Source organism: Sturnus vulgaris, chromosome 11, assembly GCF_052056855.1.
Source record: "Sturnus vulgaris isolate bStuVul1 chromosome 11, bStuVul1.hap1, whole genome shotgun sequence".
Classification (NCBI taxonomy): domain Eukaryota; kingdom Metazoa; phylum Chordata; class Aves; order Passeriformes; family Sturnidae; genus Sturnus; species Sturnus vulgaris.
Window position 1 is genome coordinate 13898260 of NC_142253.1, and position 23347 is coordinate 13921606.

General features: G+C 41.6%; 1 protein-coding gene across 1 annotated transcript; it reads left to right on the forward strand.

Annotated features, from left to right (window-relative positions):
- Window positions 1-137: 137 nt before the first annotated feature.
- Window positions 138-22135, forward strand: TKT (transketolase). The gene is made up of 14 exons (XM_014869598.2): window positions 138-338; window positions 5039-5156; window positions 6478-6591; window positions 7239-7336; window positions 8948-9139; window positions 9933-10051; window positions 10933-11126; window positions 11665-11829; window positions 12437-12593; window positions 17023-17153; window positions 18192-18275; window positions 18447-18540; window positions 20127-20249; window positions 21841-22135. Exons 1-14 carry the CDS (start codon window positions 232-234, stop codon window positions 22026-22028), a joined length of 1884 nt encoding a protein of 627 aa, XP_014725084.1. The 5' UTR covers window positions 138-231; the 3' UTR covers window positions 22029-22135.
- Window positions 22136-23347: the final 1212 nt, after the last annotated feature.

Below are 23347 nucleotides of genomic sequence, written 5' to 3' on the forward strand. Positions count from 1 at the left end.
GGCCCGGCCCGGCCCGCCCCGCCCGAGGGAGGGAGGGAGGATGGAGGGAGCCGGCCGCTCCTCTCTCCACCCCCTCGCTCCTCTCCCCTCCCCCGCGCTCCTCTCTCCGCCCCAGCGCTCGGCCCTGCTGAGCCGCGCCGCCGCAGCCCTCCCAAGCCCATCCTTAGACCAGGTCCAGCCGCCGCCGCCGCCCGAGACCCGCAGCCGCTGCGGCCCTCCCGCGTCGCCCACATGGAGGATTACCACAAGCCCGACCAGCAGACGCTGCAGGCGCTGAAGGACACGGCCAACCGGCTCCGCATCAGCTCCATCAAGGCCACGACCGCGGCCGGCTCCGGGTGAGTGAGGGAGGCGGCGTGCAGCGACCCAGCCCCGACCGCACACCGGAGCCACGCTCCCGCATCCCGGGGCTGCATCCGGCCCCGGGATGGTGCTGGGAGGGGCCGTGCCGGGCTCCCGCTGCCCGGAGACTCTCCGGTGTGCCGGGAGCAGAGCCCCCGGTCCCGCGGGCTCCGCTTCCCGCCCGCTGCGCGGGGATGCCGCGGGCCCGCTGGGGCGGCGTGCGCGGGGATGGGGAGCGGGCAGGGCCGGTCCCGCCGAACCGCGGCACCCATGGATGCGGAGGTGGCACGTGGGCAAATGGCGGCCGGGGGCTCCGCGGGCAGAGCCCGCCCCGGCCGGGCCACGACGGTCGCCGGTGCCGGCGGGTGTTGTGACTGCGAGAGAGGCCGGGAATGCTAAGTTGGTGCAGGACTGGAAACCAAAGAATTTGTGCCCGAGGCGCAAGCGGCTTCTTTTTCATTGCGTGCCCGTCAGTTGGAACTAATTCTGCACAGAATTTCAAGTGAGCCCAAGTGGGATTATCTGTGCAATGCCCGCGGTCTCCAATGGGCAGTTTATTCAGGCCTCTGGACAGGATTTAGTGTGGGCTCTGATGTGTGCAGATTCCAGGGTTATCCTTTCTTTGATCGTGCTTTACCTATGGAAAAAAATCTCTGCAAACAATCCGCTTTTAGTCATGTAAAATTAAAGCCATTTTTTCTGCTTGAAAAATGTATGAATGCTTCCATATAAAGTGCTGGGTTCTTTTTTTTGCATATATCCTGTCTTGTTGCAATTTCCTCCTTTGAACCTCTTTGAAACTGGCTGCAGTGTTTAAAAAACATCTGAAGGAATCCCTTGGATGCTGAGGTTTTTGCGAAGGAGGGTGATGTGTAAAATATTATAAAGATTCTTTGAATTGCGTTACAGTCCCCGCCCTGTGCCTGGCATGAGCTGCCTCACATGGCTGAACTTTACTCGTTCTGTTTGCAGACAGCAAATGAAAGTGCTGCTGTTGTTCTTCCTATGAAATGGGGTGTTGGACGTGGGAAAATTCTCAGCAAGTCAGAGCAGTGCTTTTTTACAAATCTGTGTCTTGTTGGGTCCAGTCTGGAGAGAGAGAGAAGTATGGGATACCCAACAACTGCCCTTTTAGTTCTTCATTTGTTTCAGAGCTGCAGTGTACAGTATTACACAAGTCTGTGTAAAAGTGTAAATTGAAAAATTGTGCTTTTATAGAGCTTGGGTTTCTGTGTTCAGCTTCCAGTATGCATTTTAAGCAGGCCACGGGGATGTATGTTATTAGTTGTCTTATTAACAGATAAAATTATTTCTCTGTTTTGTCTGATGCGCTGTTAAAGAATAAGGATCATGCTACAGCGTCTGTTTCTCTTCTGAGGTCCATGAAATTCACCAGTAAAACTGGTGAATGCCCACCATACTGATGAAGAAACAGTAAAAGTAGTTTTACTCATGCTTTTTATTCCCTGGTTCATGTGTGCTACAATGCTGAGTCCTTTTAGCACAAAGGCATTTCATTAATCCCTCTGGTTTATTCTGCCACTGGAGTTGTGTAGTCTGAAATTATTACACAACCTGATAACAAGCAGATTATGAAAGATGGGCTCTTGAGGGAAGATTCTGTTGACAAGTAATATATTTTCTTAATAAGATTTGATTGCCAAGATGATGGTGTAGTAACATGCTCAAAAGACATTCGGTCTGTTGTGGAGTTAGGCAAAGCATGTAAATTTCCAAAGAGGCTGTGCATTAGGAATATGTTTTCCAAAAACAGACAGTGTGCTTAAATTTGCTTAAATTACTGGTGTGCACTAAGGATGGGAAAAGTTTAAATAGAAGCTTACAGTTAATTAAAAATATGAATTATTTTGATGGTTTTGACTTTGTTAAGGAAATGCCTGTTTGTTAAAGGTGTAGTTTGTAACAACATAAGGAAATACTTGCAATAAAAGCACTTCAGAGAAAACAGAACCTGCCTACTACTTTCAAGGAAGTAATTTCTGTGAACTGTGGCATGTATTGCAACACAAGTGGTAGTGTGGTAGATATGTCACACCAGTTCTTGCAGTCTACTTCTTTTACCTTCTGCTAAAGAAAGTACAGCCTTTGCCTGGACAAGAGCTAAGTCAGTCTGATCCTGAAGTTGCTCAAACACATCACTTTGAGTATTTCATCAGCTGGAGTGGAAAAATTCAGTGAACTAGAAAAAAAAAATTGTGTTCAAAATGACTTACATGGGGAAAAATTTTGATTAGTTTAGTTGTAAAGATTGAACATACTTGCTTTGGGGTGTGGAAGAGTTTTTTCTTTTAGATAAGTAGTGCACACATTTCTATTGATATGGGTAGAGTCTCTGCTGTAGCTGATGATAAATTGCTGCAGTTTTGAAACAGCGTGTTGGCTTCCTAGAGCAGGATGGATACATTCTTAAAAGTGGAAGTTGCAAGAGTTTCTTAAGAGCCAGTTAAGTTTCATAATATGTGGTGTGATCACTTGTTGCAGATTATTTTTTCTTCAGTTTTTTTTTGGTTTTGACTCAATGTTCCATTTTAGCTTTCTACCACTCTCATTTCTAGTTGAAGTGTGTGGACAGATGTAGATGGAACAAATATCAATAGATGCTCAGTAATAAAATACCTCCACGAAAACGACTCGGAGCAATCATTTTACCCTTTTTGTGTGCATCCAGGATCTTGGTGTTCTAGTGCACTTTGGTTTGGTTTCCTACTGAAGAACTGTATTTCAAAGTTAAGGGGTTTTTTTGTTATTTCTGATAGTAGAAATTCATTTAATTAACCTGCAGTTTTAACAAGATTTTTTCCCAATTTTCAGGTAATTTATTAAATTTTTTCTACTCTTTTTATTTCCACATGCTACCATTTTAGGTGGTTTAAAACTTTTTTAATCAAGACCAGGAGTTCATAGAAGTATGGTTAAGTATAAAGTTAATAAAATTAAAGGAATGAAAGCTTTAAACAAGCATGTAAGGCTTATTGATTAACTCAAATACATAAATATTTACTAATACGTTTGAACCATGGTTTAAAGCTAATTCTCTTGGTTCCCTGTGTGTGAGTACTTACTAAGGGATGGACACTAACCATAATTTGTATTTTGCTAGTGTTTTGCATGTTTTTATTCTCTTCTTGCAGTTGTGTTGGGCGGGAAGGTTTATTATTATCAAAAGAAAATATTCTGACTAAAGTTCTTGTCAAAGTGTTGTCTAATGCTAACGTGCATGGTAAATTTACATGTAGGAAACAGAAGTGACACTTTCATAGTCAGTTTGTCCTGTTTTACAAGTAGGATCAAATATTTAAAGAATAGCATGCTAAAGATGAAAAAGTAAATGTTGGTAGAAGAGGAAGTGAGATGAAGCTGCATTTTCAAGCTCCTTACTATGCATCATCCACTTTCCTGTACTTCAGTAGCAACGGCTGATATCAAGAATGGTGCTGTTTACACCAGTAAAATCCGAAAAATGCCATTTTCCACACTCAATAAAGGTTTTTAAAGAGCCTCCTTACGCCTTTTAAGCTTTATGGCAAGTGAAAAGCCAAGGATGGTAATCCCAAATTGTCGAGTAGTGTCACCCATTCCAGGTGTATAAGAACTGCAGTGATCATTACATAAATTACAGCAATGTAGACAAATAAAAGTAATTCTGTGCCTTTCTATTGCACTTCGAATGAAATATATACCTTGTCATGGAATAACTCTATATTTGCTATTTGCATAACCTCTTTACATAACTTTATATTCACTTGTTGGTACTTTATGGCACAGTTGCCTGTGAAATGGGCCTTTGTGTCCCTAAGGCAAGTTATAGTTGAAGTGTGAATTCATGCTGCTGTTATCCCAGACAGCTCAATGGGAGAGACTATGCCAGATACCTAAAAATGTTTGATAAGACAACTCATACAATATTTCAAACTTTTAAAGATGTAGATGTAGAAAATGTTAGTTCCCCTCTTAACCAAAGATTAAGCAATTTAGTGTTTTACAATGTGTATCCGGGTGTTTACTGGAGACTGTAAATTTCCATATCCATTTTCAGTAGAAGATGAAAACAAGAATTGCATTATTTAATGTCCTTTTTAGAAATCAGAATTATTATTCTGTCAGCTCTAATGTGGTACAATGAAATGGTTCCTAAGTTATACAATTATAAATGTTCCAGAACTTTCTGCAGAAGTTAATCTTGCATTACCAATCCCTGCATGTGCATCAGAGCCTGAACAAGTCCTGATGCCATGCTTTTAATTTCTCCACTCAGCAAGTGGCTCCAGTTCTGTGGAAAGCTGTCCTTGTTTCCTCTGCATTGGGGTGAATTTCTGAGTCCAGATAAATCAGCGGAGTCTGATTTCAGGCCCACGCTGTCTGACTGTCCTGTGCTTCAGCCACCCCTTCAGGTGGTGGTCCTTGGCATGGAGAAGAAGGGAGAGCTCTAAAAGAAAAATCCTTGATGTCAGCAGGGTCTAGATTGAACATCCACTTCAAGCAGTTCAGAGGCTCCCTTTGTCTCAAAGTACAGCTGATTGGCACTGGGGGAGCAGCACAGGGGTGGGTTATCAAACACATCAGCTTTGTGTATTTTAATGCTGATGAGTTTGGGTCTGATAAAGTGTTATTTTAAAGATGCAGTCCTGAGCAAACAATAACACCACTGGTAATCTTGGGTCTTCTTGACTTGTAGCCACCCTACATCATGTTGCAGTGCAGCAGAGATCATGTCTGTGCTGTTTTTCCATACCATGAGGTACAAAGTGCAAGACCCCAGAAACGCCAGCAACGACCGCTTTGTTCTTTCAAAGGTAAATAAATAATTACTGGTTTGCTGTTCTGTTGCAGTCTGCTAGCAAAGAGCTGTCTGTCTGTAGATTAAATTGACTTGTCTTCTTTGACTTGTGCTTGCATACACTTACATCTGCACAGAAGTCTGTTGGAAATATTTGAGAGCCTGGAATTTGTCTGCTTCAGAAAGAGAGAAGATGGCTGAATTAAGTTGCAGCATAATTTAAAAAAGGGTCTTTGTAATATATCTTGATAAGTCTTTACTATGTTAAGTTGTTCTAATGTTAAATAAGAAATATTATATTGTCTGTGTAATCTATCAGGATGCAATAAGGTTTGTTTTGTTTTTCTAACGAGGCAGTTGCAGTTGGCTTTTGTGCTGTCTTATTAAATGCAACCCTGCTGTTCTGCCTGCAGCCACGTCACAGTGGGCACTAATTCCTGCCAGCTTCTCAGGGAGCATTACACAAAACAGGGCAGGTTAGTGAGTAGTTTGTAGTTTGAATTCCTACTGTGCCACTATGGTAGTGCCAGTAAAGTCACTGTTACATCTGAAGCCACTGTGTTTCAGAAAACACTTAAACCCCAATCTGTGCTGGCTGTTAGTGTTTCTGTCCCCTTTTACATTGTGTCCTTGCAAATCATGGAGATATATTGTTCATATGACATAAAGGCAGGTGAGGGGCCTTCAGAAAATGTAAAACATGGCAAGTGATGTAAAACATGGCAGATGAAGTGCTCCAGTGATGCACATTCTATCTTTGAGACAGAATTCCTCAAGTGGTGGCACACAGTAGTGCTGTGCAGCCCATGGTGAATGTAGATACAACTGTTGCCATTTCTGGTGGCCACTCTGCATTAAGGAATTGAGTGAGCAGCAAGCAGTTGATGCTGAAGTGAAGCACTGAGAGAGTCACCTCCTCATGTTTACTTTACCTCTCCAATTAATCAGTGTTTTTGTCCAGAGTTGCTAAATGGCTTCAAGCCTCTGCCTGCTCTTTTGACTCCTGATGACTCCAGGAGTGAAAGATGACTGCTCCACAAAGGTCTGAGTGTTCAAATCTTAAAACTTTGCCTATTGACACTCATTGCATTCAACCTTGAGTACATTCATACTGAATAAGTTCTAGTGAGGTAACACCACCCATCTTGCTGGGGTGCTGTAAGCAGGGGCTGGGGAACTTGGAAACAAGCATCAGTGTGGATGTGTGCATTGTAAAACTGTTTAAAAACTCCTGATTAAGAACCTGATTTCAGGGTTTGTCAGCTTTGTAGAGTTTTGTCTTGACAGTTGGGAATTGTGAAACTTGTGTTTTGTTTACAATTTCTGTTTCTCTCTAGGGTCATGCAGCACCAATTTTATATTCTGTTTGGGCAGAGGCTGGCTTTCTACAAGAAGCAGAATTATTGAACTTGAGGAAAATTGATTCTGTCCTAGAAGGACACCCAGTGCCAGTGAGTGCTCATAATCTTTGATACAAAACTGTTTTTTCTGTAAAACAACAAGTGCATGTATTTCACAGGAATTTTGGTTGCCAGGTACAGGAAAGACAAAGACTTCTAGGAAGGATGGTGGCATTTGTGGGTTCACAACTGAATTTGAATTTGAGCTGTGTTTGAATGAGCATGTAAAAATGACCTTTACTGTTGTAGTAAAGTTCCCCTACAGCCCTGCATGGCAGTATTTTCCATTTTATAAATGTTTAGGTAAAGTTCCATCCAGGCTTCACTTGTCCTTTAAGCAGCTTTGAGGTATTTCAAGAGTTTACACCCAGTTTGGCCATCTCATTGGTCCTTCCATTCCCAGCCAGTTGTTTAAATTGATTCTTTTTTACACAAAATTATCAATTCTTAACTATTGCCATCCAAAGCATAGTTGAGAAATTCATTCCCTCTCAGAGAGCCCAGTTAGTTTGTGACAGTCATCATGAAGGAAACCTGAATGGCAAGGAAAGCAGAAGTTCAAGGCAAGATTTAGAGGGACTTGCACATTGTTATGGCTGAGAAGCTGCATTTTGATGCATGTTGAACCATCTTCTAGCACTGGAAATTACTTCCTCTATTTCATAACTGTAAAATAATTGTTATCTTTTTATTCTCAGAGACAAGCCTTCACTGATGTGGCTACTGGATCCCTTGGGCAGGGTCTTGGTGCTGCTTGTGGAATGGCATATACTGGCAAATTCTTTGACAGAGCCAGGTAATTCCATTTTCATACTTCATGATTGCAGGCATTTAATGGGAAAATTTTGTTAAAATAAATTAGATAGATTAGATTCATTCTCCTTTATTCCATCCTCCATGCCCAGATCTAATTTCAAATTCAGGTTTTAAATGATAGATAATTACAAAGCTGTTGCCAGTGAAACTATCAAGGGTTTAAGAATTAGCAACAATTAGTGCATTTGTGTGTTTCTTTTGTAATCTTGACAGCATTGCAAGCTGATGTTCCTGAACAGAGAAGACAGGGAGTTGTTGGAAGAGCCTCTAACTTCCAGAGAGTAACAGATACCCATTTTGGGATGTGTCCCTTTAGAAGGAAAGTGCAAGGTAGAGATGTCTGTTCAAAGTCAGATGGCAAATAATGGAGAATGTTGGCTGAGGAACTGTTATGGTAAATAATAACAAAATTAAATCATAAAGTAGGGCTCCAAAATGTTATCAGAAAGGCACTCGACTCCACAGAGACAAAAATGACTGCTCCTGCCATTTGTTTTCTGCACAAGAAAAGAAGATGTCTAAAGGCAAATCTGTATGAGGAGGAAAATAGCCTGATGTGGTTGATATATTTTATTTGACAGTTCTAGTACATCTGAGCATAGGCTGCCCAGTTAATGTGTCCTACACTTCACTAGCTTGAAATCATTTCTGTGAAAGATGACTTGCTGATTTTAATTGAGTTTAGCAGATGCTACGTGTGGAAAAAATCTAACTAGTGCTTACATGACAAAAGGAAAAGGTGGTCTTGCGTGCAGCACTGAGAAGCAGCTTAAGTGCAAGGAGTTCACATTTAGCTGAAGGCAGGTAGGAATCAGATCAAAAGTCTGTTATAGCTTCATTTTGAGTAAAAAAAGTTACTGACGGCCATCTTGATTATTTTGTTTTAAAAATACATATTTGAAGGCTAATTTACTATTCTTTTTTAAATTTTAGTGGGTAATAAACATTTACAAAGGTTTTGTCATGCAGAAGAAGAGTGGTAGTAAAAGACAAATGCTGTGACTGAATTCGGCAGAGATGAGGCAGTATTCCTGCTGAGGTTCAACTAAATAAAAGGCTTCAGTGGTTGGAGAAATAGTCTACAAAGTCATATCATGTTGGTTATCTTTTTTCCTAAACTCTGAATTTGTTATTCAGCATGCTTTAATCCATAGCTGAGCTCATCCACAATTTAGAGTTTCCTGAAATGAATTCCTGTTGGTTGTCCTTCCAGAGGGTATATAGGAGGAAGCAGAGGTAACTGTCCCTGCATTGTTCAGGATCTTGCTGAGTCACAGTGACAGTGTTCAAGGGGCCTGTTCAGTCAAGCCTTGCAATGGGAGGCTTAAGACTTGATTCTTTTTAGACAAAGATTTGGAAAGGAGTGCAGTATTTCTCATCTTATTTTTCTAACGTGTAACAACTCAGAACTATTTTAATTTGATTTGTCTAAGGTTACGTAACTTTAGCTGAGGTGAATGCAATGAACAATGGGAATTGAGTTTGGGATGGAAAAATGAAATTAATTCTTACTATGAATTATTGGAGGAGTCTTGATTTAATAGCGCTTACACATCAAACCTAATTTATTTTCATTTTTAATTTCTTCTAGCTATCGAGTGTACTGTCTGCTTGGAGATGGAGAGTTATCTGAAGGCTCTGTTTGGGAGGCAATGGCCTTTGCTGGCTTTTACAAGCTTGATAATCTTGTTGCTATATTTGATATTAATCGTCTTGGACAAAGTGACCCTGCTCCTCTGCAGCATCACGTTGAAATCTACCAGAAACGCTGCGAGGCCTTTGGGTATGTGAGTGGGAGAAGCTCAGGATAATCTCTCGTTTGAAAATGTGTGTTTTATTTGCTTCTCAGAATTGTTCAAATGAGCTTTCAGCTCTAAAGGATTCCATCAGCAAGGAAGATGGTCTTTCATAATGTCCAATATTGTTGACTCCTGCTGCAGCAGGAGTATTAAAAGTGGCAGAATTTGTTGGTTTTGAGGAAGAATAAGGACTACTTGCATATAAATCTTAAAACTGTTTTTAACACATTAAATTCAGATTTTATAACTGTGACCCCATGTCCAATCACAGCAAGTAGATCAGAAAAAAACAGGATGGAAAGTAAGAGAATTCTTTGTGAATAGGCTTTCATTTAGTTTCATATTTCTATGCAGATGCAAAGTCCATGCTAAAATATCGTCAGATACAATAGAAACCAAATTATGCCAGAGTGTTCTGGGTTTTTTTAATCAACATCTATTGTCAGTGTTCATCTGATTTCTAGATGTTTGATCTGCTCTTGTGATTAAAAATGGCCATTATGTCTGAAGAAATGTAGGATAACTTAGTTATCTGTGGGCTGTGAATTTTGCTTGTAGCTGTTGAACCCCCTGTGACTCATATTGCATTATAAAAAAGCAGCTGTGCTATTTTTTATGGTCTCAAATAAATGCTAGTTCGTGTTTCTGGCATACTTTGGTCTCTTAAAAAGACACTGCTCTGGAATTAAGTTAGTATTTGTTTTTGTTATTGCTGACTACCAGAGAATGTCACATGCTAAAACCCTTTAGAAACAGTTGATCTGTTTGTGTTCTTAGCTGGCATGCCATCATCGTGGATGGACACAGTGTGGAGGAACTTTGCAAAGCCTTTGGCCAGGCCAAACATCAGCCAACAGCCATCATTGCAAAGACTTTTAAAGGCAAAGGCATATCAGGTAATAAAACAATTATTGCTTTGCATACACAGGCGGATATGATGTGTACCAAGTGCTGCACTAAAGGTACCTGCACATCTGAGCAACAGCACGCAAAAGGTTTTCACCCTCTGTAGCTCTCAGCAACTTTATTGCTGACAAAATTGGTTTGGTCCTATCAAGTGAGATGTGTGCTAGCTATGGAATGTTCTATCCGTTGGATGGAGCAAATGCACACTCAGTGTGTCAAGGGTTGCCATGATTCCCTTTAGCCACAGCTTTTAGCAGCACTCAGTGATCTTGCCTTTCTGACCAGATAAATATTAATAACAGCAGTGAATATCTTCATTCCTTTTCGTTGAGTAAGCAAGCAAAGTTCATTATTTGCAGTGACTGAGGGAAAAGCAGTGTGTCAGCCAGAGGTGATTTGCCTGTTAGTTCCGGGTGCACAGATAAGAGTCATCAGAAGCTATTAAAATAAAGCTGTAAAACATCAGATCTTGTTTGAATTGGACACCTTGGTTAACTGCTGTTTCAAACTTAAGTGAGCTTGTTTACATAAAGCTAACTGTTGAAATTTCATGGGAAATGTTCACACTGATTTATTGGTTGCTTCCTGCCACACTTCAGTCTGTTAGGTGCAAATTTCCAAATAATTTCAGTAGAAGATGCTGGGATTTTGTTACAAGTTTGGAATATATGTAATTTGATTATGTAAAATTCCTCCTATTTGTTTAAATATGTCTGTCTTAATGCAGTTGAATACTACTGTAATTGCTCAAGGAATTTCTTCCTTGAACTGGACTGTCATACTCCACTGCACTTTTATCTGGATAAAATCAGCTAAAAACCTAAATTGTTTTTATGCTTTTCTTACTTGTAATGGGATTTTAAATACACAGGTGTTGAAGATAAGGAGAGCTGGCATGGAAAGCCCCTTCCAAAAAATATGGCTGAGCAGGTCATTCAGGAAATAGATGACAGAATCCAAAACAAGAAAAAGCTTTCTCCAGCCCTTCCTGAAGAAGATGCACCTATAGTAAATATTAGAAACATTAAGATGCCATCTCCACCAACTTACAAAGTGGGAGAAAAGGTATTCCCTTCTTTTTCACTGATGGTCAGATATTTCAAAGTGTGAGATTGTTTAACTGGATTGCAGGAGGCTTTGTGTTATCCCTTGCCACAGTTGCAACTACCCACCACTTCTCAGTAGGCAGACACTTATTTCTGTGATGTGACACAGACAATCAACTTGCTGGGTATAAGAGAATATAAATATATTAAAATATGGAGATTCAAGTCACTCTTCTTCAATCCATGATCATTATCAATTTTCTAAACTACTTTATGTGCCTTTGAAATTGAAGAAACTCCTTGAGGTTCAGTAAATTTCCATGATTGGAAAGCAAGGTTTTAAACATTTCCTAGCAGGATTGGCAGAGACTTGCCAGTTTCAGCACAGGTGTATTTTCTAATGCTTCATTGTGGGTTTGTTTACTCTTCTGTGTGTCACTGTTTTCATATGTACTTTTGATAGTGCTATCATCTGAAAACAATAAAATAAGAACAAAAAAAAAAAGCTTCTAGAAAGCAGCAAGTCACAGCAGCCCTGGTGTGTTTTCCTTTTGCAGTGGGCCACCCGCAAGGCGTATGGGGTTGCACTTGCAAAACTGGGCCACGCCAATGATCGAGTGATTGCTCTGGATGGTGACACAAAGAACTCCACCTTCTCTGAGCTCTTCAAAAAAGAACATCCCAATCGCTACATTGAGTGCTACATTGCTGAGCAGAACATGGTAACTGCTCCCTTGGGTTCATTGAAAGATCAGTATGACCATTCAGTGTGAGTCCCCTTAGAGTGGGGGTCTAAGACTTGCTTTTCAAATAAATGTGAGGTAGTTGCAGCAAAAACCAATTTAGGAAACTAGTTCTAATTTCAATTTTGCTAAAGAAGGGCCCTTTTAGTAAATACCAGTCCAAATAATACAGATAAATCCATTCCCTCTTACTAATGATGATTTTTGTCTGCTGGACATAGTCCAATGGACATAGTCTTGCTGAGAATGTAAGCCTTAGATCCAGGAGTAGAAAGAAAGGGATAAGGCTTAAAAATCTTTGAATGGCTGCTTTAAGCAGATAAAGAAAAGAAGCTGCCATGAAGAGTCTGGCAGCTGGCAGTTGAAGCATGGAGCAGAGGAGATGCAGGAGAATAAATACTGGGAGGGTGAGTTGCTTCCTTTCCTTTCTGAAAACACCAGCATTTAGAAGCAGGACTAAACAGATTTTTAATCTGTGTTGAGAGCTTCTTGCTAAATTTTTAGGGCAAGGAGTCCCACAGATGATATCCTGGAAACCACTGATAAATGAGGAATTCACTGTTCTTGTCCAATGTCCCTCTTTCAGGTGAGCATTGCAGTTGGTTGTGCCACTCGTGACAGGACCATTGCTTTTGCCAGCACTTTTGCCACCTTCTTCACGCGGGCGTTCGACCAGATCCGCATGGCTGCCATCTCCGACAGCAACATCAACCTCTGCGGCTCCCACTGCGGGGTTTCCATCGGTAAGGGCACCCACGGCTTCCCACAGCACCCCCATCACTCACTGACAAGTGTCTGGCAGTCACACGGGTCCTGCTCTGTGGAGGCAGGCTGTACTATAGCTGGGGTGCTGTAACAGTGGCAGCAGTGATAGGAGGAAGTTGAATTTGCAAATCCACTTTTGTTGTATTTAGAAAGAATGAGAAAAATTTTAAGCTGTCATAGACTTGTTTTTCCTCTCCGGCCTGATGAAAATAGGACTTGTCCTTACATGCTTTTCTACTGTACAAGTAAAGACTGATATAAAGGGATTGGACTGAAACTAAGAAGTTTAGGTTCTGTTTCATCTTTGCAGTTGATGTCTTCTGTGGAGAGAATAGTCATGTGCTTACCTTTGTTTCCCAGTGTCTTATATGAGAAACTAATGATACTATTCTTGCACAGATGCTCTTGTCCATCAATCTCAAAAACTCTTTAAAGATCACACATTTGAAATAACTACTTCAACTTATCCCAGTATTTTTTACTATTGAAATTGTTAATATGGTGATTTTAAAAATCCAAAACCTCTTACATACTGATGAAACGAAAACTGTGAAGCAGTTACATAATTCAGAAAATTGAATCATAGAAATTTTTGAGTTGGAAGGGATCTTAAAGGTCATCTACTTCCAACATCTCACACTAGATCAGGTTGCTCAAAGTCAGGCAGGACTTACCCTTGGTTGTCTTGAAATACTTCCCTCTCCCCCTGTGTCTTAGTACAGCTTCCAGAAGAATCTGTTCCAGGATCTTCCCAGGCACAGAGTGGTAGTTGGTAGTTCCCCGGATTCTCTCTTTTCCCCTTTTTAGAACTGTGTGCAGTGTTTCCCTTTTTCCAGTCACTGGAGCCTCCACCTGGTACTGCTGTGACTTTTCATGGGGAGTGTCTTTGCAGCTCCACCAGCCAGTTCCCTTGGGACTCTGGGATGCATCTGGTCAGCTCCCATGGACTCCTGTATGTTGAGATTCCTCAGGAGGTCAAGAGCCTGATCTGTGTCTGGTTCTTGTTGCTGAACACCAACTACCACCCAGCCACTCACACACTCCCTGTTCCTGCAGAGAGATTGGGAGGAGAATCAGAAAAAATTTCTGAGTTAAGGACATTTTAATAAATGAAGCAAAGTAAAATATACTGCTACTAATAATAACAACAATTGTAATTATAAAAATAAACCTGAAAAACAAGCACAATACAATTTCTCATTACCCACTGACCAATGCCCAGCCTGTCCCTGAGCTGTGATCAGCCCCCTCCAGCCAACTTGCCCCAGTTTATATGCTGAGCATGGCATTCTGTGGAATGGAATGTCCGTGTGGCCAGCTTGGGTCAGCTGTCTGGCCCATGGTCCCTCACAGCTTTTTGTCCATCTCCTCACTGGCAGAGCATGAGGACACTGAAAAATCCTTGATTTAGAATAACACCACACAGCAACAGCCAAAACATTGGTGTGTTATCAGCATCATTCTCATCCTAAATCCAAAACACACCACTGTATCAGCTAAGAAAAAAATGATCTATCCCATCCAAACTCAGGATATCTTACAGCAGAAGGAACTTGGCTTGCCCAGGCCCTGTCCTGCAGTCTATCCACGTGAGAGGTGTGGGAAAAGGGTTAGCCAGTGGAGACCAAGGCAGCAGAGCCAGCACATCTCAGAGCAGCTGGCTGAGGGCCCTCACCAGCAGAGCCTTCTCTGGTCTTGGCTTCCCACTGTAATTGTTCGAAACACATCAGATCAGATTGGAGTTGGTTTGAAGGAGGAAGAGTTTTTATTTTTTATATGAAATGCATAGACATGACCCATGAAAACAGGAACAGACTTGCATACCAAGAAGAAAAATACAAGTAGACATTCATGCTTGAAAAACTAGTAGGTATTTCTAGGGAAAGCGAAAGAGAGGGAGAGCTGACGGGGTAGTAAATTAAAGCTCTGCATACATCAGTTTTTCAGTTGATTTAATAGTTTTGGCTGGCAGTAAGGTTTGGAGGAGAGTTGGATTATTTTTTTTTCCATTTAAAACAAAATAGTTAATTTGATCTGTAATACTGGTAAAGATTTAGAAATGCTTCATAAACAAATGTAATCTCATCCCAAACCTCCAACTTAACTTGTAGCAGTATAGTTCTCTGGAGCAGAAACTGTATGTAGTGTGTACCAGATTATGGCTTCTGTATGTAATTAAGGGACAGATTCTATTACAAGCCTCTTACTAAAATCAGTCCTTCCACCTTCAGACTTTTAGCAAGCAGGGGCAAAAGCCAATTTGGTTTGGTCTTTGCTGATTTAAGAAGATAAAACTCCTTTGGGTTACCTGAATTGTCTCCTAGAAGTACACTTCCCAGTTTCAATTTTCAGCACATGAAATGTTCTGCTGGGAGCTGTGACTGTGAAATGCAGACTTGGATTTATAAAGTTGTTTGAGGTACGAATCTCATTCAAGCCTCAACTTGATTTTCAAAAAAGAATATCAACCCAAAGTTTTGCAACTTACCTAAAGTGTTCTATAAAGAGTTATACGATGTTAATGTAGGTTTTGCAATGAAGAGTTACAAAGTTATTCAGAGAAATCCTTTAGCAGTTAAAAAATTCAATTTTAAATGAAAGGGTATGAATGAAGCATACTTCCTATTAAAACTTTGGGCCTGCATGGAATTCAGAATCCCATCTGTATCTGTGGTGAAAATTGAAGTTTTATGTTTGCAGTTCTAGGTAGGCCTAGGCTTCTGCTGCATTGAAATTTGAACCCATTGCATTCATGAGAAATAGCTATCACAATAACCTTCTGAACTTAGTGCAAGTTCACTCCTAGACCAATAGTTGCTGATGGACCAAAACATTAAATAACTTTTAAGGTCAAAAGAAAATAATGGAAAAATCTGTGTTTTTCAAACTGAACATATAGCAAAAGAAATCATAGTGTACATGTGTCAGGAATAGAAGTATTAATTGTTTAGACTGTTTTATATCCTGGACATTTGCTACTGTTAATATTAAGCAACAACTTCTTTTATTAAGCTATAAGTTTTGCACATGTAATTGAAAATTACACTCTTATTTGATCTGTATTCCAAAACCATGTAATTTGGGACTTTGATAAATACTTGGGGCCAGACTAACTTGGTCCTTATCTGTAAGTTACTGTGAATTGAAGAGCTTTGAATATTGGTGGTATTGGCACCACCGTAGCAAAAGCAGGACAAGTATGAGTAACATTCTACCTTGGATAAGATTCAGATTCAGGATATTAAAATTATCACCTGATAATTTTATTCTTCATAATTTCATTTTCCTTCTATGTCTTCATTGTGTGGGTGTATTTTAGGAAAGGAAAATGCCCACTGAATCCCTCTCATTCAGACTACACACATTTAGAAACTGGGATGTTGAGAGGGTTTTTTCACGTCGTGATTGAAAGCCGAGACTTCCTCTTCCTGGTCTGTGCTTACTTTATTAGCAATGTGCAGTGGCAGAGTTCAATTGTTGACCTCTTTAACATGTTTAAAGTTCTCCAGAATTTTGTGCTGCTCTTAGGAAAATAATCTCCTCCTTCCTCGTGAACTCGTCCTTCTTGAATAACAGGTAGTGGGTGCATGTGGGAAGTCTCTTTGCCCTGCTGCTGCAGGCTGTGACATGAGTGGATTCAGAGCTGTGTGCATGGTTGGTCTGGAGCAGTGCCATTCCCAAAGCTCCCTTACATAAGGTCACAGGGGGCGGGGGGTGTTGTGGTGGTTGTTCCTTTAACCATGGAAAATCATGGCACCCAGCACGTGTCCTGGCTAACGGCTCTTTTTCATAGATCTGCAGTTTATGCCATGAGGCGCTCAAGTTGTTGAATTAACAACACAGATTGCTCCTTAAAAGACCTTTTTACAATATTAAAAAATACATACATACCCTTCATTTAATTTTGAAATCAGCCTAAGAATTTGAGAGTAGTTGTACCAATTACACTCTCCATTTCTGATGGGACACATGCAATTCTCTTTTTACATTTCCAGCAGTTTAAATCTGGAGGAACTCTTTTATTGACAAGTATAAATTTTGCCTCAGCATATGTAAATCTGAAGATGTTTGGATATCTTGTGACCCTTTTTCTGTATCTGTACCCTTCCTATTTCGTTGTATTCCTTTTGTTTTGTTTTATTGTTGTACTTTATTTCCCATTTTTTCTTTTTAATCCCAGTTCTCTTTCTTTTTAGTCTCTTTCTATCCTTATTTACTGTTTAGATGGTTCCAAGTTTAAGGAGAAGATGATTCTTTTCTCAAGCAGGTAGACTTGCATGTCGTGTGTGTGCCTGATTTTATCCTTTTCTCCTTTTTTGCCTGGTTTACATTGAACCTCACTTCTGTATTGAGTGATTGTCAAAAATGTGCACTTGTTCTTTTGTAACCCTGCTTTAATTCTTTCAGGCGAGGATGGGCCATCTCAGATGGGACTGGAGGATCTGTGCATGTTCCGGGCTATTCCCAACTCCACTGTGTTTTACCCCAGTGATGCTGTAGCCACTGAAAAAGCAGTGGAAATAGCTGCCAACACCAAGGTTTGCATCACAATATTTCAGAGCCAGAGAATACTTCTGTCTTTTGTACTACTCTTGTTGCTTCTGGCATGTTTCTTGCATGTCTCTACCCACGTAAATTCTTCACCAAGGCTCCAGCAGGGCAGTGGGATGTTTTCTTTTCAAGGAAAGGTTGCAAACATTCTGTCCTGGCTAGTGCAGAATGAACAGTCTGGAATGCTGTGGGCCAGATTTGGGGAGATGTAAATGATTACACAAGTGCAGTTTGAATCTATATTGAGTTAGAGTAAGTGTAACTCCCTTAGTTCTTTAGCAAACCTAAAAGTGCTGTCCTAGTGCCTTATCTCTGGGGTCAAACTTGAAGCTGGATATGGAAAGATAAATTAATGTATTGAGGATTTTCACCATCTCCATGATTGGTATTTTCCTTGGCTGCCATAGAAGTTTTTCTTGAGAAAGGAGCAAATGATCTGAAAGAATTCAATCTTGCTACTACAGGTTTTCAGTGAAGGAGTGTGGAAATCTGGTGTGTAACAAATGTGATGAGTGGTTTGTGGGAAAAAAGATGGAAGATGGGGAAAGGAGTGGGAGGAGATTAAAGTACAAGTTTGCTGCTTCTTCTGGAACTTGAACTGATGGAAAGCCTTTTTACTTGCTTTCAACCCAGAATTCTTCTCTAATTTAAAATTGACAGAGGAAAAGTTGCACGTGTATGATAAGGTTCTAAGAGTCTAATTAACTCAAGTGGGATTCTCCATTTCCACAAGAGAACGAAAGAGAAATAAGTATCTTGGAATCAGAAAGGAAATTGTAAGTTATCAGTGTGCTTTAAGAGGAGGTGAAGTGTTTTGTACTGTTTGAAGCAACCAGCTGCCACAAAGGACTAATGGGAATTGGTGGGGCAGAGTTTACTTATAAGAACCAGAGGCAACATTGGAGGGTGAACATCAAACAAATAGAAAAAGTCATCTTACTATATTTTTTCCCATAGGATTTATCAATTACAATGTCAAGACTTTTCTGTTTTCCTAACTTCTAACATTTTTACCTTGGAAACAGGGCATTTGTTTCATCAGAACCAGTCGTCCTGAAAACCCTGTCATTTACAACAACAATGAGGACTTCCACATTGGACAGGCAAAGGTAAATACTGCACAGATAAATAGAACCAGAAAAAATAGGCAGCGTTCCTTTTTTAAAATCCCTTTTCCCTCTAAAGTATTGCAAAGATTTGATCTTTTCATTAAAATCTCTGGAACTATTAAAGAGAAATAAGATTAAGTGTTAAAAGCACATGGACATGTTCTCTTGCAGGTGGTTTTGAAGAGTAAGGATGACCAAGTGACTGTGATTGGAGCAGGAGTCACTCTTCATGAAGCACTGACTGCAGCAGAGCAGCTGAGAAAAGGTGGGGCTTTTTTCCTTTTTGTCATGTAACACAGAAAAAAAAATCAATTCCAGTCAGCCTAACTGCTCACCCTTTGTACTGGCAAACATTAATTACACTGTTCAGACACTGTTCAGTCAGGGACTATTAGCTGATACAGTACAACACAGCATGCAGCTGCCAGTCTTCCCTTGTGGAGGTTTTAGTTGGTTTAGCAGCATTAGTAGCCATGAAAATTAACAACAGATCACATCAAGGTCTTCTTAGAATTGCTGATCTGTGATAGTGCCCTATGGGCAGAGGCTTGGGGCCACTGTGTGAGAAGCAGGAGTGGCACCTGGTCTGGCTGGGCCAGGTACAGCACAATTGGCTGCGAACAGACTGGGGGCAGGTTCCAAAGCCCAGCTTGTCACTTGTGTGTGCCCGTGGGCACCTGGCCCTGGGCTGGGCTCACTGCTGACCTGGATTCCTTTGAATGCAGCAGCTCTGAACTAGTGTGGGAGAGGCACAAATCTGTGGCAGTGCTCAAGTCACTGACATCTCACAGCAATGGTAATCCTTCAATAAAATACGAGAAAGAAACCATAAAAAACCCATCTGTGAGTCAGGGGCCTCTGCCCAGGAAGAGATTACAAACAGCAGGAGATAATACAGTAATGCTGGTTGTGGCTTATGGGGAGCTTTGTGTGCAGCATCTGGGTGGACTGATACTTTGTCATGACCTTGAGTCACCAGGCTTAGGACATTCTGAAAGTTGTATTTTCAGAACCATTGTTATTTTTCTACATTTACCATGGTTTACAATGCTCTGCTGATCTTGAAGTCTGAGTAATCACCTCTTGAGAGATAATCCCATAGTGCAGAGGCAGGGTCTAATACTCAAAATGTATTGGCCAATTAAGAGCCTTCAGTCACAAAACTGACAATAGGGCCTCTTCATGTGTAGGAGTCAGCCCAGTGTTCAGCCAGCCAGGATTAGAGACAACCTCACATAATTGCTATTCTTTATAAACAATTGCCATTTGTGTGCAGCTTTAATGAGCCATTTGGGCCTGCCTTATGAGGGCAGGGCAGATCTGGGTTGGGTGCCAACCAACCTTAAGGGTGCCCTGGTAGGGCTGGGCAGCTCAGACAGGCTCTGAGAGGTGGCAGCCTGCAGTGAAGAAAGAATTCAGAATGCCTACACACCAGAGAATCAGATGGAAATTGTACTTGGCTTGACAATAAAGGTAAAATAAAGGTCTGGGAAAAAAATGAACAATTGACAGTCTGAGTAAGGAGGATTTTCTGGTGACTGGATTCTCTCTGACCTGGGCAAAGCCAGTTAGGTAACTGTTTTGCTGATGGGTGCTCCTGGTAACCTTAAGTCACTCATCCAAGCCTCCTCCATCATGTGAATAAATGGATATCACTGTTCCACAAGGTGCATGGAGAAAGAACATATATAAAAATTAGGGTTGGCTGGATTCTGCAGTAGATGAGCCATGGGTACAGGTACCTGGGAGTTCATGTGGGCAGTTCTCATAATGGTCTAGGAGATCACAGCCATTGCCTGTACCACTGGCATTGTCTTGCATGTTGCAAATAATTTTCATTTATTTATGCAGAAAAAATCTACATCCGTGTGATTGATCCCTTCACTATAAAGCCCCTGGATAAGAAGACAATACTTGAAAGTGCAAGAGCAACCAAGGGCAGAATCATCACTGTTGAGGACCACTACCATGAAGGTGAGCAGGGTCTGGGAGGTCACTGCCCTCAGAGGCTGGAAGCTCCCAGCTTCTGACCTGACACAGCAGTATGGGACCTGATGTTGTCATCCCATTAAAGCAGAAGAGAGATTTCAGCTTTTTTTGGTGCTGTTAGGATTATAAGTGACACTGAAGGTTGAAAGGTTCCTAAGATGTAAGAGGTAATCAGGGCTGCCTTTCTGATTAACTTGGCCTTGTGTGCCCTTTGTGTGCCTGGTCTGAGTGAAGTCTGGATTCATTTGTGCCCAGTGAAATTGTAAATTCCTGCTGTGCTGCAGGGATTCTGCTCAGAGTATTCTCTGAAAGGCTGTACAGCAGCTGCTCTGCAGGTGTGAAATTGCAAGAGACCATTGCTGTGCAGGTTTAAGTATTCCATGTGTCCAAAAGCTTGGCTCCAGGTTGCTTGAAACCAGATGGTTTCTACAGTTTTTCCGTAGTTACTCTGAGATAAATTCCCTTTTTCTTCTCAACCATCATAGATATCTACTAAGAGAAATTAATAGATATAGTTATGGGAATATTATCCTAATTTAAGGTCAGCAGCACTCTTGCCAGGTACCTGAAGTGAGCTGGTTCTACTGTAAGTGCTGGATACACCATGCTTTTGTCCCAGACTGTGGATGGTGATAGATCACTGAACCTCATCATTTTCTAGCTTAGTGTTCAGCACTGGACAAGTATTTTATGCAGGTTTGCAAGAGGGCAGAGTCTTAACTGTGAGGTGCTGAACAGGGGCTTAGTGCTGGCACAGTGCTCTGTGGTGCAGGCAGGGCAGGTGTCTGTGCATCAGAACCCTGAGTGCATTGCAGGCCCCATCACACTGATCCCACCAGCTGCATCCACAGAGGTGCCTCTGGCTGCAGGCTCAGTTTAAATCCCATCATGCCTGGAGCTGTGGACAGCCCCGTGATCTTGGATACACTCTGGCTGAAGGGTTAGCACTAAAGTGCCTCTTCTACCAGGTCTCACAGCACATGCTTTTGACACAAGTCCTGTTTCCTTCTTCCCTAGTACTTCTGCTTCCAGTGTCTCTCCTGCCTCCCTGCAGTTCCCATTGCGTTTTTTGTCCCTGTGACTGATAGTGAGTCAGAGCTGAGCTCTGAGCAAAGGTTGTGAATACATTACATAACCCAGAGAGGTGCCCAGCAGCACGTACAGACAGGCACTGTGAAAAGATGGAGCTCTGAAGTGCTGCTGAGATTGGTTGGAATTTCAGCACGTTAAGTACACTTGTAAATGCTCTTCAGTCAAAGTGTATTTTTAAATTTGGTTCCTGGTGGCTGGTCCCAAGGTGATGAGAGCTTGCTGACAGTCTTGTGCCCTTGAGAGGCAGGTGTATCCTGTTGCTGATGGCTGAGTACTTAGGAAATGGCAGCCTGCTTGTCCTCAGAATGCCTTTGATACAAGATAGGGTTTTCAGTCTGCAGTTCGCCCACTCAGGCATGTGTGATTGTGCTTTCCTGAAGCTGAGAATGGAGGCTGGGAGTCGCCCCTTTGCTCAGACACACACCCAGTGTGGATGTTCCTGCTGGGACACTCTGTCAGTGCCGTGTCTGCCCTCTCTCCACAGGTGGCATTGGCGAAGCTGTTTGCGCCGCTGTAGTGGGCGAGCCCGGTGTCACTGTCACTCGCCTGGCTGTGTCCCACGTGCCCCGCAGCGGGAAGCCAGCTGAGCTGCTGAGGATGTTTGGCATTGACAAGGATGCCATCATGCAGGCAGTGAGGGCAGCTGTGTCCAAGTCCAGGAACGCCGAGTAGTTCGAAGCATCTCATGCTGTGTAATGGAAGAGCTGCATTCGGAGAGGTTAAGGCAGGCAAAGGTGCTTTATGTAGAGAGTTCTAATAAAAATACCAGCTTAAAAAACCTTCTGGGGTTTAATCTCTTCTTTTCTCTGCGGTTTAGTGTTGTCGGGCAATACCTGCATGTTTAGAGTCCCTCCTCTCTGCATTGCCCCCAGCCATTTAAAACCAAAGGCAAGGAGGGAATACCCAGTGTGCTGGGTTATGCTGAAGTGGAGTGAGATGTTCCAGGTCCTGGGGAACCAACGGGAAGATGGGGTCCAGCAGAGCCCTGGGCTCAGGAAGAACATACTGAATGCTAGTGTAGACAGCACAACTGAAGGGAGTTGAAACTCTTCATAGGAACTTGTAGTTTTGAGTTCTTGGCTGATGCTGCAGCAAGGGTGATGCTGAGAAGGATTAAAAGATCTGGAAGAGGAGCAGGAAATTCCCAGGTACTCAAGAGGATGCAGCTCACTGTGTAAGTTGCTTTTTTTTTTTTATTTGAGAACTGACTTTTCTCATGGGACCTGCTCTAAGTGGCTGAGCTGTTCATCTTGCATGGTGGGATGCACTTGGTGACTTTTAAAATGTTTTGCTGTTTTTAAATGTTTTGCTTATTTTGCCCTTAAGCAATTTCTGTTAAAATTAAAAATTTATGTTTACTGCAGAGTACCAAATTTAAAACATTAAGTATTGAAACATGTTTGCCATCCTGACTGTTCCACAAATTGCCTTTCAGAAAGACATTAGACAGCAGAGGACACTAAAAAAGCCCTTTTCATCAGAGCAGGGTGACTCTGCCTAGTTTTCAGTTCACCCAAAAGCCATTTGCCACCAGCATGGCTACACTAGTTTGAGTAAGACTTTATCTGCAGACTAACAAAAATATACAGTAGTTTGGAATGGTGGAATATTTCTACAAAGACGTGTAAATGAGAATATAAATACTATGAAATAACTTGTATTCATCCTTCTTGCACAATTTAGCCCTTGAGGCATTGGGTGGCAGCTGTGCCATGTTGGTGCAGGCCTGAGTGCAACTGTTGGTGTTTCTGGCAGTGCAGCTGGAACTGCAGGCAAGAGTGACTGACAGTGGTGCTTCAAATTGCATACAACAAAAAGTAACTTTTCTAATCTTCTGAACAAGGCTTGAAATTGTTCCTGTCAAACTGAGCTGTTTAGGTTCACAGCTTTCAGATTTACATTTCCTTAAAAGTCCCTGTTTGAGACTTTTTCTGTTCAACTGGTTGCCTTCATCATTTTGTGGGTATGAAGACCTTACATTTTTACTGAAA